We start from the raw sequence: 19146 nt of genomic DNA on the forward strand, positions 1-19146 counted from the left end.
CATGGAGGGCATGTTCAAATCTTAATTCACTCTTTATTTACTTTATTTAAAGTGTTTAAATAAAACAATCCGGTGCTCGGTTTCTCGACAGTCTTGACAGTTTATCACAAATAAGAGTCTGATCTTAATTGCTCATTATTTCTTAAAATTGAAATAATGGAATGAAATGAGTGTGTTGTGTTGTATTGTGTTGGGGTTTCAGCTCTCTAACAGATGTCAGAGGTATTTGCTGGTGTCAGATTGATAACAGATCGGCGGCCATCTTGTGTTCTCACAGCACAGAGAAGAAGGAAAAGGAAGACAAGGTCAAGGCGGAGCAGCCTAAAGAGGAAGTGGCTCAGGATAAGCCCGTTCCCAAGTCCAGAAACGGCCAATCAAAGGAGGCTCCTACTTCCTTCTTTGCCAGCTTCTTGGCTGGGCTGGAGGTCTACCAGGCCAAGATGCTGGTAATACATCAGACATTGTACTTGTTCAAGATCGACTACAGCTTTGCGTATTGAGTGTGGGAAATGTGCAGTAAAATGTAAATATTTATTGTTATTATAATTATTATATTGCAGTTGGAGACTGCAGACTAACTGAACTGATTTGCATCCTAAATAACTGCTTATTATTTGAAGATCAATCCGTTTGTTTAGTCGGTGATCAGCGACTGATCAGAATTGATGCTCTCACACACAGTCGTTGTTATTCCGCCACATGCTGTCAATAGTGACCTTCCATGTCATCTTCTTTGCAGTCACGCTCACCTCAGAAGACTGCTATGTATTATCATGACTAAATGTATTATCATGACTAAATGTATTATCATGACTAAATGTATTATCATGACTAAATGTATTATCATGACTAAATGTCTAACTTTGTGTTCCATGTGTTTGCAGAACACGCTGGCTCGCAACTTCTACAACATGCGTTTCCTGGCTCTGTTTGTGGCGTTTGCCATCAACTTCATTCTACTGTTCTACAGGGTAATTTACAGTGATACACATTACAGGGTTGTCTTGCTCTCTCTTCTACAAGATACGAATAATAATCTTATTTTATTTACATTCGGAAAGTATTCAGTCCCCTCCATTTTCCAAATTTTACTTTACAGCATTATTCTAAAATGTATTAAAAAATATAAATATATATATTCTCATCAATCTACACACAATACCCCATAATGACGAAGCAAAAACAGGTTTTTAGATATTTTTGAAAATGTATTAAGAATAAAAAACTGAAATAAGTATTCAGACCCTTTACTCAGTACTTTGTTTAAACACCTTTGGCAGCGAGTACAGCCTCGAGACTTCTTGGATAGGACGCTACAAGCATGGCACACCTGTATTTGGGGAGTCTTTCCCATTCTTCTCTGCAGAAACTCTCAAGCTCTGTCAGGTTGGATGAGGAGTGTCACTGAACAGCTATTTCAGGTCTCTCCAGAGATGTTTGGTTGGGTTCAAGTCCGGGCTCAGGCTGGGCCACTCAAGGACATTCAGAGAACTTGTCCCAAAGCCACTCCTGCATTGTCTTGGCTGTGTGCTTAGGGTCATTGTCCTGTTGGAAGGTGAACCTTCACCCCAGTCTGATGTCCTGAGCACTCTGGAGCAGGTTTTCATCAAGGATCTCTCTGTACTTTGCTCTGTTGATCTTTCCCTCGATCCTGACTAGTCTCCCAGTCTCTGCCGCTGAAAAACATCGCCACAGCATGATGCTGCCACCACCATGCTTCACCGTAGGGATGGTGCCAGGTTTCCTCCAGATGTGACGCTTGGCAATCAGGCCAAAGAGTTTAATCTTGGTTTCATCAGACCAGAGAATCGTGTTTCTCATGGTCTGAGAGTCTTTAGGTGCCTTTTGGCAAACTCCAACCGGGCTGTCATGTACCCTTTACTGAGGAGTGGCTTCTGTCTGGCCACTCTATCATATAGTCCTGATTGGTGGATTGCTGCAAAGATGGTTGTCCTTCTGGAAGGTTCTCCCATCTCCACAGAGGAACTCTAGAGCTCTGTCAGAGTGACCATTGGGTTCTTGGTCACCTCCCTGACCAAGGCCCTTCTACCCCGATTGCTCAATTTGGCCGGGGGGCCAGCTCTAGGATGAATCTAGGTTCCCCGGATCTGTGCCTTGACACAATCCTGTCTCGAACCTCTACGGACAATTCCTTTGACCTCATGGCTTGGTTTTTGCTCTGACATGCACTGTCAACTGTGAGACCTTAAATAGACAGGTGTGTGCCTTTCCAAATGATGTCCAATCAATTTAATTTACCACAGGTGGACTCCAATCATGTTGTAGAAACATCTCAAGGATGATCAATGGAAACAGGATGCACCTGAGCTCTATTTTGAGTCTCATAGCAAACGGTCTGCATACTTATGTAAATAAGGTATTTCTGTTTTTTAATTTTAATACATTTGCAAAATTCTCTAAAAACCTGTTTTCACTTTGTCATTATGGGATATTGTGAGTAGATTGATAAGGAAAACATGTATTTAATCAATTTTAGAATAAGGCTGTAACGTAACAAAATGTGAAAAAAATTAAGGGGTCTGAATACTTTCTAAATGCACTGTACATTCTTGTCAATAACCAGGCTATTGTGTGTCAACTTTGAGACAAGATTGTGAGGTGTGTGTTTGCTGGGTTTTTACCATATCTGTCAAAGAAATAAAAACACATTTTCTCTGTGGGTCGTTTTCCCCTCAGGTGACTGCTGCTGAGGATGATGAGGATGACTCTTGGACTAGTTCTGATGATGATGATGATGAAGGTGGTGAGGAGTACTTTGTCCTGGAGGAGAGTACAGGCTACATGGCTCCTATTCTGTGTATCCTGGCTGTGTTCCACACCGCCCTCTCTATCCTCTGTTTGGTTGGCTACTACTTTCTCAAGGTGATTACAATCATTTAATCAATCAATCTGTCAATCAGAATGACTGGTGTTTATTACAGTCAACTGTTCACATCAATCCACAACATCATTATCGTCCGTCTGTCTGTCTGTCTGTCTGTCTGTCTGTCTGTCTGTCTGTCTGTCTGTCTGTCTGTCTGTCTGTCTGTCTGTCTGTCTGTCTGTCTGTCTGTCTGTCTGTCTGTCTGTCTGTCTGTCTGTCTGTCTCTCTCTCTCTGTCATCCATTTCCCTCCCAGGTGCCTCTGGTGGTGTTTAAGAGAGAGAAGGGGATCGCCAGGCTGTTGGAGTTTGAAGGTCTCTACATCACAGAGCAGCCGGCAGACGATGACATCACGGGACAGTGGGACCGCCTCGTCATCAACACCCCGTGAGTCATACCACAGAGGAAAACCTGGCTTGGACTGAAACAGGTGCCGGTGCTCAATTCGGGTGCCGATACTGTTTATGTTTAGTCGCAGGAACTCCACAATACATTTTGAGCTAATCTATAAGAGGTGCAGGAACTCAAGCAGTAGAACATTTGAGGTGCGGTTATTCAGTTCCGGTAAGCTCCTGACAAATTCAAGCAATGTGTACATTAATATTAAAAAAGTGTGTTGAAAATGTCACCAGCTTCAGATGAATGTTCCTAATAGAATTGTAGAGGCATTGAACTATATCTGTTGTCCCTCTTGTGTTTCTGCAGATCCTTCCCCAATAACTACTGGGACAAGTTTATCAAACGGAAGGTACAAGTACAGCCTTATTCACACAGGAGTCCACACTAATACTATACACATATAACTGCATAGTGTAGTATAGCAATCATATAAATCCAAATCAAATGTCTTTCCCTGTCTCCTCTGTCTATAGGTCATTAATTAGTCTGGAGAGCTGCATTTTTCTGTCTGTGGGTCATTAATTAGTCAGGAGACCTGTATGTGTCTGTCTGTAGGTCATTAATTAGTCAGGAGACCTGTATGTGTCTGTCTTTAGGTCATTAATTAGTCAGGAGACCTGTATGTGTCTGTCTGTAGGTCATTAATTAGTATGGAGATCTGTATGTGTCTGTCTGTAGGTCATTAATAAGTATGGAGACCTGTATGTGTCTGTCTGTAGGTCATTAATAAGTATGGAGACCTGTATGGTGCTGAGCGGATAGCTGAGCTGTTGGGACTGGATAAGACCGCCCTGGACTTTGACCCGACTCAGGAGACCGTGGTGGAGGCGGCTTCTCTTGTATCCTGGTGAGACATCCACTCTTCTCATATCATCCTAACAAAACTCAAGTCATAGACTGTTTTCTATGCTACCGCACGGCAAGCGGTACCGGAGCGCCAAGTCTAGGACCAAGAGGATCCTTAACAGCTTCTACCCCCAAGCCATTAGACTGCTGAACAATTAATAAAATCCCCTCCCTCCCTCCCTCCCTCCCTCCCTCCCTCCCTCCCTCCCTCCCTCCCTCCCTCCTGTAAACAGTGAGTAGCAGCAGTGTATTATCTAAGCATAGTCACTTCACCCCCACCTAGAGTGTAGACCATGAAAACACAGACATTAGTAGGACAGAAATGTCTTACTATTAGTTAAATATGAATTGTTAACCATTGTTTTATCAAATAAATCTGATAAATGCACTGGTAATAAACACGTAGCTAATAAACACGGTGAAATACATAGCGTCTCAGTTGAGTTAACCGCTGGGGAGAAAGTTAGCCTCTCATATCAACACAGTAAAAGACATGATACTATATTGTGAATGGGTGGGTAATTCAACGCTAAGAAACATCTGTCTGTTTCCTAATGGCAGGTTGAGCTCTATCGACACCAAGTACCACATCTGGAAAATGGGAGTGGTGCTGACTGATAACGTAAGTGTTTACTCCCTCAATAAAGACAAACTGTCAACCTAGCTCCTCCCCCTGCAGTGTTTGTGGCTGGCATTAGGGCTCTGGATAGGTGTAAGCAGTATGGTCAAACCACCCTGAGGCCATCAGAAGGCTAGCTGGAGCCATCACCCTACTGCTTACACCTATCCAGTCCCTTACAATCTGCAAACACAAAGGGGAAAGGACTAAGAATTTCAAGTAGATTTTAGAGTGAAAAAGTGATGGACTGAGCTTCACATTTCCTTGTTCTGTCATGTCAGTCATTCCTGTACCTGATCTGGTACGCCACCATGTCCATCCTGGGGCACTATAACAACTTCTTCTTCGCTGCCCATCTGCTGGACATCGCCATGGGCTTCAAGACCCTCCGGACCATCCTGTCCTCCGTCACTCACAACGGAAAACAGGCATGTGGCAATAACACCACCAGACACTGTCAGAAGGCCACACAGACATTTGAATCACTAGACTGTAGATCAGGGGGACATCTCAATGCAGGTTAGCGTTTTTTGTCACAAATCTTGTTCTGGAGGCAGCTCTGCAGAGTGGTAACTAGCTGGCACAGCCACAAAGTCATAAAATCTGATTTTAAAACTAACCCTAACCACACTGCTAACCCTAATTAATGCCTAGCCTTAAATTAAAGGCCCAATTCAGCTGTTTTTATCTCAATATCAAATAATTTCTAGGTAACAAATAAGTACCTTACTGTTATTTTTTTCCAATTAAAAGTGTCAAAAATAAACAAAAATAGCTTTTTAGCGAAGACCAATTTTGTCAAGGAAGAATTTAGCTCGGACTGTCTGGGAGTGAGAGGCCTAATTGGATGAGCCTAATGGGAGGAATCTGTAACCTGAACATTTATTGGCAGAGGTTTGAAACTCTTACTGATTTGTCTATTAACTTATACCACCTGGTGATGTCACCGGGCAGGCCAAAACTCCATCCCACCACAACAGGCTGAAATTTCAGGCTGTCTTTTCAAATGGCTTTTACATTAAAATGACATTATAATAAATGGCACCATTTCACAGTATTATTTAGTGTGGAAATATATACAGTGCATTCACTGAAAGTATTCAGACCCCTTCACCTTTTCCACATTTTGTTACATTACAACCTTACTCTAAAATGGGTTAAAATAGGTGCCCCAACAAAGTACTGAGTAAAGGGTCTGAATACTTATGTAAATGTGATATTTCAGTTTTTTTTTGTTTTATAGATTTGCAAAAATGTCTACAAACCTGTTTTTTGCTCTGTCATTATGGGGTATTGTGTGTAGATTGATGAGATAAAAAAAATCAATATTAGAATAAGGCTGTAACCTAATTAAATGTGGAAAGAGTCAAGGGGTCTGAATATTTTTTCAAATGCACTATGTAAAACACAGGATATCACGTTTTTGACTGCACTAGGCCTTTAAGACCAAAAAGCTAATTTTTCAAAAAGCTCAATTTTATACACCTGTCAGCAACTGGTGTGGCTGAAATAGCCGAATCCACTCATTTGAAGGGATGTCTACATAATGTCCACATACTTTTGTATATACGGTGTAGCTAGGTGGGACAGCCAAATATCTCAGTCATAGTAAGTACATTTTTCCTCAATATAATAGCTATCAGCAAAGTCAGTGTTAGTTAGGGGGAAAAGTCAGTGTTAGTTAGGGGGAAAAGTCAGTGTTAGTTAGGGGGAAAAGCCAGTGCTAGTTAGGGGGAAAAGTCAGTGCTAGTTAGGGGGAAAAGTCAGTGCTAGTTAGGGGAAAACCAGTGCTAGTTAGGGGGAAAAGTCAGTGCTAGTTAGGGGAAAAGTCAGTGCTAGTTAGGGGGAAAGTCAGTGCTAGTTAGAGAAAAAGTCAGTGCTAGTTAGGGGAAAAGTCAGTGCTAGTTAGGGGAAAAGTCAGTGTTAGTTAGGGGGGAAAGTCAGTGCTAGTTAGGGGAAAAGTCAGTGCTAGTTAGGGGGAAAAGTCAGTGCTAGTTAGGGGAAAAGTCAGTGCTAGTTAGGGGAAAAGTCAGTGCTAGTTAGGGGAAAAGTCAGTGTTAGTTAGGGGGAAAAGTCAGTGTTAGTTAGGGGGAAAAGTCAATGTTAGTTAGGGGGAAAAGTCAGTGTTAGTCAGGGGAAAAGTCAGTGCTAGTTAGGGGAAAAGTCAGTGTTAGTTAGGGGGAAAAGTCAGTGTTAGTTAGGGGGAAAAGTCAGTGTTAGTTAGGGGGAAAAGTCAGTGCTAGTTAGGGGAAAAGTCAGTGTTAGTTAGGGGAAAAGTCAGTGTTAGTTAGGGGAAAAGTCAGTGTTAGTTAGGGGGAAAAGTCAGTGCTAGTTAGGGGAAAAGTCAGTGTTAGTTAGGGGAAAAGTCAGTGTTAGTTAGGGGAAAAGTCAGTGTTAGTTAGGGGAAAAGTCAGTGTTAGTTAGGGGAAAAGTCAGTGTTAGTTAGGGGAAAAGTCAGTGTTAGTTAGGGGAAAAGTCAGTGTTAGTTAGGGGAAAAGTCAGTGCTAGTTAGGGGAAAAGTCAGTGCTAGTTAGGGGAGAAGTCAGTGCTAGTTAGGGGGAAAAGTCAGTGCTAGTTAGGGGGAAAAGTCAGTGTTAGTTAGGGGGAAAAGTCAGTGTTAGCTAGGGGGAAAAGTCAGTGCTAGTTAGGGGGAAAAGTCAGTGCTAGTTAGGGGGAAAAGTCAGTGCTAGTTAGGGGGAAAAGTCAGTGCTAGTTAGGGGGAAAAGTCAGTGCTAGTTAGGGGGGAAAGTCAGTGCTAGTTAGGGGGAAAAGTCAGTGCTAGTTAGGGGGAAAAGTCAGTGCTAGTTAGGGGGAAAAGTCAGTGCTAGTTAGGGGGAAAAGTCAGTGCTAGTTAGGGGGAAAAGTCAGTGCTAGTTAGGGGGAAAAGTCAGTGCTAGTTAGGGGGAAAAGTCAGTGCTAGTTAGGGGGAAAAGTCAGTGCTAGTTAGGGGGAAAAGTCAGTGCTAGTTAGGGGGAAAAGTCAGTGCTAGTTAGGGGGAAAAGTCAGTGCTAGTTAGGGGGAAAAGTCAGTGCTAGTTAGGGGGAAAAGTCAGTGCTAGGTAGGGGGAAAAGTCAGTGCTAGTTAGGGGGAAAAGTCAGTGCTAGTTAGGGGGAAAAGTCAGTGCTAGTTAAGGGAAAAGTCAGTGCTAGTTAGGGGGAAAAGTCAGTGCTAGTTAGGGGAAAAGTCAGTGTTAGTTAGGGGGAAAAGTCAGTGTTAGTTAGGGGGAAAAGTCAGTGTTAGTTAGGGGGAAAAGTCAGTGTTAGTTAGGGGGAAAAGTCAGTGCTAGTTAGGGGGAAAAGTCAGTGCTAGTTAGGGGGAAAAGTCAGTGCTAGTTAGAGGAAAAGTCAGTGTTAGTCAGGGGAAAAGTCAGTGCTAGTTAGGGGGAAAAGTCAGTGCTAGTTAGGGGGAAAAGTCAGTGCTAGTTAGGGGGAAAAGTCAGTGCTAGTTAGGGGAAAAGTCAGTGTTAGTTAGGGGAAAAGTCAGTGTTAGTTAGGGGAAAAGTCCGTGTTAGTTAGGGGAAAAGTCAGTGTTAGTTAGGGGAAAAGTCAGTGCTAGTTAGGGGGAAAAGTCAGTGCTAGTTAGGGGGAAAAGTCAGTGTTAGTTAGGGGAAAAGTCAGTGCTAGTTAGGGGGAAAGTCAGTGCTAGTTAGGGGAGAAGGCAGTGCTAGTTAGGGGGAAAAGTCAGTGCTAGTTAGGGGGAAAAGTCAGTGCTAGTTAAGGGAAAAATCAGTGCTAGTTAGGGGGAAAAGTCTGTGTTAGGGGGAGAAGTCAGTGCTAGTTAGGGGGAAAAGTCAGTGCTAGTTAGGGGGAAAAGTCAGTGCTAGTTAGGGGGAAAAGTCAGTGCTAGTTAGGGGGAAAAGTCAGTGCTAGTTAGGGGGAAAAGTCAGTGCTAGTTAGGGGAAAAGTCAGTGTTAGTTAGGGGAAAAGTCAGTGTTAGTTATTATTTTAGATACTCTTTGAAGATGTAGGGTTTCAGATATTTTTGTAAAATGGGCAGGAAGTCTGCTGTTCTAGCTTCAGGGGGAAGCTGGTTCCACCATTAGGGTGCCAGGACAGAGAGGAGCTTGGACTGGGCTGAGGGGGAGCTGCCCTCCCATAGGGGTGGAAGGGCCAAGAGACCAGAGGTGGCAGAATGGAGTGTTCGGGTTGGGGTGTAGGGTTTGAGCAGAGCCTGAAGTTAGGGAGGGGCAGTTCCTCTTGCTGCTCCGTAGGCAGGTACCATGGTCTGTAGTGGATGGGAGCTTCGGCTGGAAACCAGTTGGGTGCGTGGAGGAGTGGGGTTGTTATCCTCTCTCAAGTCAAGTGAAGTCATGTTTATTTAAAGTGCATTTGACAACACACTTTACATTTCTGCATGTTGAGAATAATGTGAATATTAATTTCCTTTCCCCAGTTGGTGCTAACTGTCTGTTGGCAGTGTATCTGAACACCGTGGTGGCCTTCAACATCATCACTAATAATGACCCCTCTCTCTCTCTCTCTCTCTTTCTCTCTACAGTTGGTGCTGACTGTAGGTCTGTTGGCGGTGGTGGTGTATCTGTACACTGTGGTGGCCTTCAACTTCTTCAGGAAGTTCTACAACAAGAGCGAGGACGAGGACGCACCTGATATGAAGTGTGACGACATGATGACTGTAAGTCTATATATACACACACACACACACACACACACACACACACACACACACACACACACACACACACACACACACACACACACACACACACCACTACTCACTGCTAATAGATGACTCAACGCAGTAGTATTGATACTGTGTCATAGCACGTATAAATGACGTTAAGTTCTTAAGATAGCCCACTAATAGATGGCTTGGTTAGAGTTCATTCCACGACTCACAGAACATGTTGTAGGAAGGGATCCAAGAAGGTTGTCAACACTGCTGCATATCCTTCACACAGCGTTGAAGACACCTCATCACTTCACACTAGTGTAGATCTGTTGAACGAGGAGTTTAACCCCCCCCTCTATCCTTTACTTCCTGTTGAAAGATTGAGTTTTAAAACCCCTCCTCCTCAGTGCTATCTGTTCCACCTGTATATCCTCCTCAGTGCTATCTGTTCCACCTGTATATCCTCCTCAGTGTTATCTGTTCCACCTGTATATCTTCCTCTGTTCCACCTGTATATCCTCCTCAGTGCTATCTGTTCCACCTGTATATCCTCAGTGCTATCTGTTCCACCTGTATATCCTCCTCAGTGCTATCTGTTCCACCTGTATATCCTCCTCAGTGCTATCTGTTCCACCTGTATATCCTCCTCAGTGCTATCTGTTCCACCTGTATATCCTCCTCAGTGTTATCTGTTCCACCTGTATATCCTCCTCAGGGCTATCTGTTCCACCTGTATATCCTCCTCAGTGCTATCTGTTCCACCTGTATATCCTCCTCAGTGCTATCTGTTCCACCTGTATATCCTCCTCAGTGCTATCTGTTCCACCTGTATATCCTCCTCAGTGTTATCTGTTCCACCTGTATATCCTCAGTGCTATCTGTTCCACCTGTATATCCTCCTCAGTGCTATCTGTTCCACCTGTATATCCTCCTCAGTGCTATCTGTTCCACCTGTATATCCTCCTCAGTGCTATCTGTTCCACCTGTATATTTTCCTCAGTGCTATCTGTTCCACCTGTATATCCTCCTCAGTGCTATCTGTTCCACCTGTATATCCTCCTCAGTGTTATCTGTTCCACCTGTATATCCTCCTCAGTGCTATCTGTTCCACCTGTATATCCTCCTCAGTGCTATCTGTTCCACCTGTATATCCTCATCAGTGCTATCTGTACCACCTGTATATCCTCCTCAGGGCTTTCTGTTCCACCTGTATATCCTCCTCAGGGCTCTCTGTTCCACCTGTATATCCTCCTCAGGGCTCTCTGTTCCACCTGTATATCCTCCTCAGTGCTATCTGTTCCACCTGTATATCCTCCTCAGGGCTATCTGTATATCCTCCTCAGTGCTATCTGTTCCACCTGTATATCCTCCTCAGTGCTATCTGTTCCACCTGTATATCCTCCTCAGTGCTATCTGTTCCACCTGTATATCCTCCTCAGGGCTATCTGTTCCACCTGTATATCCTCCTCAGGGCTATCTGTTCCACCTGTATATCCTCCTCAGTGCTATCTGTTCCACCTGTATATCCTCCTCAGTGCTATCTGTTCCACCTGTATATCCTCCTCAGTGCTATCTGTTCCACCTGTATATCCTCCTCAGTGCTATCTGTTCCACCTGTATATCCTCCTCAGTGCTATCTGTTCCACCTGTATATCCTCCTCAGTGCTATCTGTTCCACCTGTATATCCTCCTCAGTGCTATCTGTTCCACCTGTATATCCTCCTCAGTGCTATCTGTACATCCTCCTCAGTGCTATCTGTTCCACCTGTATATCCTCCTTAGTGCTATCTGTTCCACCTGTATATCCTCCTCAGTGCCATCTGTTCCACCTGTATATCCTCCTCAGTGCTATCTGTTCCACCTGTATATCCTCCTCAGTGCTATCTGTTCCACCTGTATATCCTCCTCAGTGCTATCTGTTCCACCTGTATATCCTCCTCAGTGCTATCTGTACCACCTGTATATCCTCCTCAGTGCTATCTGTATATCCTCCTCAGTGCTATCTGTTCCACCTGCATATCCTCCTCAGTGTTATCTGTCCCACCTGTATATTCTCCTCAGTGCTATCTGTATATCCTCCTCAGGGCTATCTGTTCCACCTGTATATCCTCCTCAGTGCTATCTGTCCCACCTGTATATCCTCCTCAGTGCTATCTGTTCCACCTGTATATCCTCCTCAGTGCTATCTGTTCCACCTGTATATCCTCCTCAGTGCTATCTGTTCCACCTGTATATCCTCATCAGTGCTATCTGTTCCACCTGTATATCCTCCTCAGTGCTATCTGTACCACCTGTATATCCTCCTCAGGGCTATCTGTATATCCTCCTCAGTGCTATCTGTTCCACCTGTATATCCTCCTCAGTGCTATCTGTATATCCTCCTCAGTGCTATCTGTTCCACCTGTATATCTTCCTCAGTGCTATCTGTTCCACCTGTATATCCTCCTCAGTGCTATCTGTTCCACCTGTATATCCTCCTCAGTGCTATCTGTTCCACCTGTATATCCTCCTCAGTGCTATCTGTACATCCTCCTCAGTGCTATCTGTTCCACCTGTATATCCTCCTCAGTGCTATCTGTTCCACCTGTATATCCTCCTCAGTGCTATCTGTTCCACCTGTATATCCTCCTCAGTGCTATCTGTTCCACCTGTATATCCTCCTCAGTGCTATCTGTACATCCTCCTCAGTGCTATCTGTTCCACCTGTATATCCTCCTTAGTGCTATCTGTTCCACCTGTATATCCTCCTCAGTGCCATCTGTTCCACCTGTATATCCTCCTCAGTGCTATCTGTTCCACCTGTATATCCTCCTCAGTGCTATCTGTTCCACCTGTATATCCTCCTCAGTGCTATCTGTATATCCTCCTCAGTGCTATCTGTTCCACCTGCATATCCTCCTCAGTGCTATCTGTTCCACCTGTATATCCTCCTCAGTGCTATCTGTTCCACCTGTATATCCTCCTCAGTGCTATCTGTATATCCTCCTCAGTGCTATCTGTTCCACCTGTATATCCTCCTCAGTGCTATCTGTTCCACCTGTATATCCTCCTCAGTGCTATCTGTATATCCTCCTCAGGGCTATCTGTTCCACCTGCATATCCTCCTCAGTGTTATCTGTCCCACCTGTATATTCTCCTCAGTGCTATCTGTATATCCTCCTCAGGGCTATCTGTTCCACCTGTATATCCTCCTCAGTGCTATCTGTTCCACCTGTATATCCTCCTCAGGGCTATCTGTTCCACCTGTATATCCTCCTCAGTGCTATCTGTTCCACCTGTATATCCTCCTCAGTGCTATCTGTTCCACCTGTATATCCTCCTCAGGGCTATCTGTTCCACCTGTATATCCTCCTCAGTGCTATCTGTTCCACCTGTATATCCTCCTCAGGGCTATCTGTATATCCTCCTCAGTGCTATCTGTTCCACCTGTATATCCTCCTCAGTGCTTTCTGTTCCACCTGTATATCCTCCTCAGGGCTATCTGTATATCCTCCTCAGTGCCATCTGTTCCACCTGTATATCCTCCTCAGTGCTATCTGTATATCCTCCTCTGTGCGATCTGTTCCACCTGTATATCCTCCTCAGTGCTATCTGTATATCCTCCTCAGTGCTATCTGTTCCACCTGTATATCCTCCTCAGTGCTATCTGTTCCACCTGTATATCCTCCTCAGTGCTATCTGTTCCACCTGTATATCCTCCTCAGGGCTATCTGTTCCACCTGTATATCCTCCTCAGTGCTATCTGTTCCACCTGTATATCCTCCTCAGTGCTATCTGTTCCACCTGTATATCCTCCTCAGTGCTATCTGTATATCCTCCTCAGTGCTATCTGTTCCACCTGCATATCCTCCTCAGTGTTATCTGTTCCACCTGTATATCCTCCTCAGTGCTATCTGTATATCCTCCTCAGTGCTATCTGTTCCACCTGTATATCCTCCTCAGTGCTATCTGTATATCCTCCTCAGTGCTATCTGTTCCACCTGCATATCCTCCTCAGTGCTATCTGTTCCACCTGTATATCCTCCTCAGTGCTATCTGTATATCCTCCTCAGTGCTATCTGTTCCACCTGTATATCCTCCTCAGTGCTATCTGTATATCCTCCTCAGTGCTATCTGTTCCACCTGCATATCCTCCTCAGTGTTATCTGTTCCACCTGTATATTCTCCTCAGTGCTATCTGTATATCCTCCTCAGTGCTATCTGTTCCACCTGCATATCCTCCTCAGTGTTATCTGTTCCACCTGTATATCCTCCTCAGTGCTATCTGTTCCACCTGTATATCCTCCTCAGTGCTATCTGTTCCACCTGTATATCCTCCTCAGTGCTATCTGTTCCACCTGTATATCCTCCTCAGTGTTATCTGTTCCACCTGCATATCCTCCTCAGTGCTATCTGTTCCACCTGTATATCCTCCTCAGTGCTATCTGTTCCACCTGTATATCCTCCTCAGTGCTATCTGTTCCACCTGCATATCCTCCTCAGTGCTATCTGTATATCCTCCTCAGTGCTATCTGTTCCACCTGCATATCCTCCTCAGTGTTATCTGTCCCACCTGTATATCCTCCTCAGTGCTATCTGTATATCCTCCTCAGTGCTATCTGTTCCACCTGCATATCCTCCTCAGTGTTATCTGTCCCACCTGTATATTCTCCTCAGTGCTATCTGTATATCCTCCTCAGTGCTATCTGTATATCCTCCTCAGTGCTATCTGTTCCACCTGTATATCCTCCTCAGGGCTCTCTGTTCCACCTGTATATCCTCCTCAGGGCTCTCTGTTCCACCTGTATATCCTCCTCAGGGCTATCTGTATATCCTCCTCAGTGCCATCTGTTCCACCTGTATATCCTCCTCAGTGCTATCTGTATATCCTCCTCAGTGCTATCTGTATATCCTCCTCAGTGCTATCTGTTCCACCTGTATATCCTCCTCAGGGCTCTCTGTTCCACCTGTATATCCTCCTCAGGGCTATCTGTTCCACCTGTATATCCTCCTCAGTGCCATCTGTTCCACCTGTATATCCTCCTCAGTGCTATCTGTTCCACCTGCATATCCTCCTCAGTGTTATCTGTCCCACCTGTATATTCTCCTCAGTGCTATCTGTATATCCTCCTCAGTGCTATCTGTATATCCTCCTCAGTGCTATCTGTTCCACCTGTATATCCTCCTCAGTGCTATCTGTATATTCTCCTCAGTGCTATCTGTATATCCTCCTCAGTGCTATCTGTATATCCTCCTCAGTGCTATCTGTTCCACCTGTATATCCTCCTCAGTGCTATCTGTTCCACCTGTATATCCTCCTCAGTGCTATCTGTTCCACCTGTATATCCTCCTCAGTGCTTTCTGTTCCACCTGTATATCCTCCTCAGGGCTATCTGTATATCCTCCTCAGTGCCATCTGTTCCACCTGTATATCCTCCTCAGTGCTATCTGTATATCCTCCTCTGTGCGATCTGTTCCACCTGTATATCCTCCTCAGTGCTATCTGTATATCTTCCTCAGTGCTATCTGTATATCCTCCTCAGTGCTATCTGTATATCCTCCTCAGTGCTATCTGTATATCCTCCTCAGTGCTATCTGTATATCCTCCTCAGTGCTATCTGTTCCACCTGTACGCGGGGGTGCGGGCCGGCGGTGGTATCGGGGATGAGCTGGAGGACCCGGCCGGAGACCCCTACGAGCTGTGGCGTATCCTCTTTGACATCACCTTCTTCTTCTTTGTCATCGTCATCCTCCTGGCCATCATCCAGGGTACGTTACTACCAGGGTTGTGGTTATTTCCAGTCAATTCAGGAAGTACACTGGAATTCCAAATCTCTTCAATAGGTAGCATTTTAAGTTGGAATTACAATGGCTTACCTATCTGAATGGATGGGAATTACAATGTTTTACCTATCTGAATGGATTGGAATTGAAATGGAATTGACCCCTACTTTGGTATGTTACTACGGAACTTTTTTGATACTGTATCACATGAGTTTTCTTGAAGTTCCTGATGTACACACAATTCAGCTTTTAGCTGCCACGTAAACACTAGAATAAATACAAATGTAACTAAATAATCTTTAGGGTGAGGTCTAGGATCATGTAATCTTACCCATTGTGATTTAAAGAGGTGTGATCCTAAATCAACACTCCTACTCTGAAACATTTGATTCGTATGGCCCCCGGTGTTCAGAACAACAGCTGAGAGGACTTTACCGTGTTTAACACGTTAAAATGCTCTCTTGTTCAATATTCCAGGTTTGATTATTGATGCGTTTGGGGAACTGAGAGACCAGCAGGAGCAGGTGAAGGAGGATATGGAGGTAAGAGTTCACCTGGTCTGGAGGTGAGAGTTCACCTGGTCTCACCTAGAACTTTTTCTGGGCTCCCAAGTGGCGCAGTGGTCTAAGGCACTGTATCTCAGTGCTAGAGGCGTCACTACAGAACCTGGTTCGATCCCGGGCTGTATCACAACCGTCCCATAGGGCGGCGCACAATTGGCCCAGCGTCGTCCGGGTTAGGGGAGGGTTTGGTCGAGGCTAGGCCGTAATTGAAAATAAGATTTTTGTTCTAAACTTACTTGCCTAGTTAAATAAAGGTTAAATAAAAATAACAAACAATCAATGTTAGGAATAAGCATCTTCTGGAATACATGCAATATGTTAGGGGAGGGGAGTGTATCTGATTGGGTAAACACATTCTATCATCTTACTGTAGACTAAATGCTTCATCTGTGGTATTGGAAATGACTACTTTGACACGACACCCCACGGCTTTGAGACCCACACCTTACAAGAGCACAACCTGGCCAACTACCTGTGAGTACATAACTGACATGAGGATGTTGTTCAAGCATACGACCAGAGATGCTCCATTATTAAAAGGCTCTCGTTTGAATTGAAATAGATATGCTTAACCTTACCAACTTACTTAACTTTACCAGTGATGCTCTGGAGGAAAGCTTGAGTTAATATTTGATCAAACTGGTCACATGGCTTTTCTCTTCCTGTGCAGCTTCTTCCTGATGTACCTCATCAACAAGGACGAGACTGAACACACTGGTCAGGTACGTACAACAACACTTCTCTCTATCATATGAACACACTGGTCAGGTACGTACAACAACACTTCTCTCTATCATATGAACACACTGGTCAGGTACGTACAACAACACTTCTCTCTATCATATGAACACACTGGTCAGGTACGTACAACAACACTTCTCTCTATCATATGAACACACTGGTCAGGTACGTACAACAACACTTCTCTCTATCATATGAACACACTGGTCAGGTACGTACAACAACACTTCTCTCTATCATATGAACACACTGGTCAGGTACGTACAACAACACTTCTCTCTATCATATGAACACACTGGTCAGGTACGTACAACAACACTTCTCTCTATCATATGAACACACTGGTCAGGTACGTACAACAACACTTCTCTCTATCATATGAACACACTGGTCAGGTACGTACAACAACACTTCTCTCTATCATATGAACACACTGGTCAGGTACGTACAACAACACTTCTCTCTATCATATGAACACACGTCTCAGGTCTCAATCTCTGTCATTGAAACTCTACCACTGGAATAGAACTATGGAGTGATTTCAGTGCCAACAGAAACTGTATTTGAATTACACCATTTTGAATTTGTATTAGGATATTGAATATTTAACAATTTGTAATGCACACATTGAATTCATAAATTGATGTTGTATTTCATGATTTAAAAAACTGAATTGAATGAATAAATCACATGCATTTTTGAAATTCAATTTCAAGTTAATATTCAAATTCAAAACGTATATATTCTGTTTCAATACGGATGGATGTTGCATTCATTTTATGTTTATCAAGTTTACAAACTATAATTTCAAGTTTATCAAAGTTTCATATATTCAACTTCTTAGACCCATTGGGCACAGACGTCAATTCAACATCTATTCCACATTGGTTCAACGTCTAGACATGTCCATGTTCGAGAGAGTCTAAGCTTTCAGGAATGGGATATAGCCATAATAGCTTACAACGGTTCAAACGACCAATTCATAGGAAGATAATAAATGAAACATGCCCCATTGGCTTCGGAAACTGGCAAAAGCTTCTGTTTTTCCACAAAGCGGTTGATTCTCTGTTCTCCTCTACCTTTCCTGGCTTGCAAAGTACCAGGATGTTGTCTCTGGTTTTGAATCAGAAGTTGAATATGACACTGATCAACTTGAAATTATAGTTTGTAAACTTGATACACAGACGTCAATGCAACATCTACCGTATTGAAACAGAATATATACAGTGGGGCAAAAAAGTATTTAGTCAGCCACCAATTGTGCAAGTTCTCCCACTTAAAAAGATGAGAGAGGCCTGTAATTTTCATCATAGGTACACTTCAACTATGACAGACAAAATGAGGAAAGAAAATCACATTGTAGGATTTTTAATGAATTTATTTGCAAATTATGGTGGAAAATAAACTTTTGTTATTGACCAAATACTTATCTCAATACTTTGTTATATACCCTTTGTTGGCAATGACAGAGGTCAAACGATTTCTGTAAGTCTTCACAAGGTTTTCACACACTGTTGCTGGTATTTTGGCCCATTCCTCCATGCAGATCTCCTCTAGAGCAGTGATGTTTTGGGCCTGTTGCTGGGCAACACGGACTTTCAACTCCCTCCAAAGATTTTCTATGGGGTTGAGATCTGGAGACTGGCCACTCCAGGACCTTGAAATGCTTCTTACAAAGCCACTCCTTCGTTGCCCGGGCGGTGTGTTTGGGATCATTGTCATGCTGAAAGACCCAGCCACGTTTCATCTTCAATGCCCTTGCTGATGGAAGGAGGTTTTCACTCAAAATCTCACGATACATGGCACCATTCATTCTTTCCTTTACACGGATCAGTCGTCCTGGTCCCTTTGCAGAAAAACAGCCCCAAAGCATGATGTTTCCACCCCCATGCTTCACAGTAGGTATGGTGTTCTTTGGATGCAACTCAGCATTCTTTGTCCTCCAAACATGACGAGTTGAGTTTTTACCAAAAAGTTCTATTTTGGTTTCATCTGACCACATGACATTCTCCCAATCTTCTTCTGGATCATCCAAATGCTCTCTAGCAAACTTCAGACGGGCCTGGACATGTACTGGCTTAAGCAGGGGGACACGTCTGGCACTGCAGGATTTGAGTCCCTGGCGGCGTAGTGTGTTACTGATGGTAGGCTTTGTTACTTTGGTCCCAGCTCTCTGCAGGTCATTCACTAGGTCCCCCCGTGTGGTTCTGGGATTTTTGCTCACCGTTCTTGTGATCATTTTGACCCCACAGGGTGAGATCTTGCGTGGAGCCCCAGATCGAGGGAGATTATCAGTGGTCTTGTATGTCTTCCATTTTCTAATAATTGCTCCCACAGTTGATTTCTTCAAACCAAGCTGCTTACCTATTGCAGATTCAGTCTTCCCAGCCTGGTGCAGGTCTACAATTGTGTTTCTGGTGTCCTTTGACAGCTCTTTGGTCTTGGCCATAGTGGAGTTTGGAGTGTGACTGTTTGAGGTTGTGGACAGGTGTCTTTTATACTGATAACAAGTTCAAACAGGTGCCATTAATACAGGTAACGAGTGGAGGACAGAGGAGCCTCTTAAAGAAGAAGTTACAGGTCTGTGAGAGCCAGGAATCTTGCGTGTTTGTAGGTGACCAAATACTTATTTTCCACCATAATTTGCAAATAAATTCATTAAAAATCCTACAATGTGATTTTCTGGATTCTTTTTTCTCATTTT

At 43.9% G+C, this 19146-nt stretch overlaps 1 protein-coding gene across 1 annotated transcript in view; it reads left to right on the forward strand.

Annotated features, from left to right (window-relative positions):
• The window catches only part of LOC120039756 (ryanodine receptor 3-like), an 82532-nt gene that overhangs the window by 62943 nt on the left and 443 nt on the right, over window positions 1-19146 (forward strand). The window contains exons 52-64 of the mRNA XM_038985142.1: window positions 203-446; window positions 885-971; window positions 2698-2883; window positions 3139-3269; window positions 3588-3630; window positions 4001-4128; window positions 4689-4749; window positions 5028-5174; window positions 9244-9378; window positions 14967-15123; window positions 15616-15680; window positions 16075-16175; window positions 16372-16423. Coding sequence (XP_038841070.1) covers window positions 203-446; window positions 885-971; window positions 2698-2883; window positions 3139-3269; window positions 3588-3630; window positions 4001-4128; window positions 4689-4749; window positions 5028-5174; window positions 9244-9378; window positions 14967-15123; window positions 15616-15680; window positions 16075-16175; window positions 16372-16423 — 1537 coding nt within the window. The remainder of the gene's footprint in view (window positions 1-202; window positions 447-884; window positions 972-2697; window positions 2884-3138; window positions 3270-3587; window positions 3631-4000; window positions 4129-4688; window positions 4750-5027; window positions 5175-9243; window positions 9379-14966; window positions 15124-15615; window positions 15681-16074; window positions 16176-16371; window positions 16424-19146) is intronic.

This window comes from Salvelinus namaycush, unplaced genomic scaffold (genome assembly GCF_016432855.1).
Source record: "Salvelinus namaycush isolate Seneca unplaced genomic scaffold, SaNama_1.0 Scaffold298, whole genome shotgun sequence".
In the NCBI taxonomy this organism is placed as follows: Eukaryota; Metazoa; Chordata; class Actinopteri; order Salmoniformes; family Salmonidae; genus Salvelinus; species Salvelinus namaycush.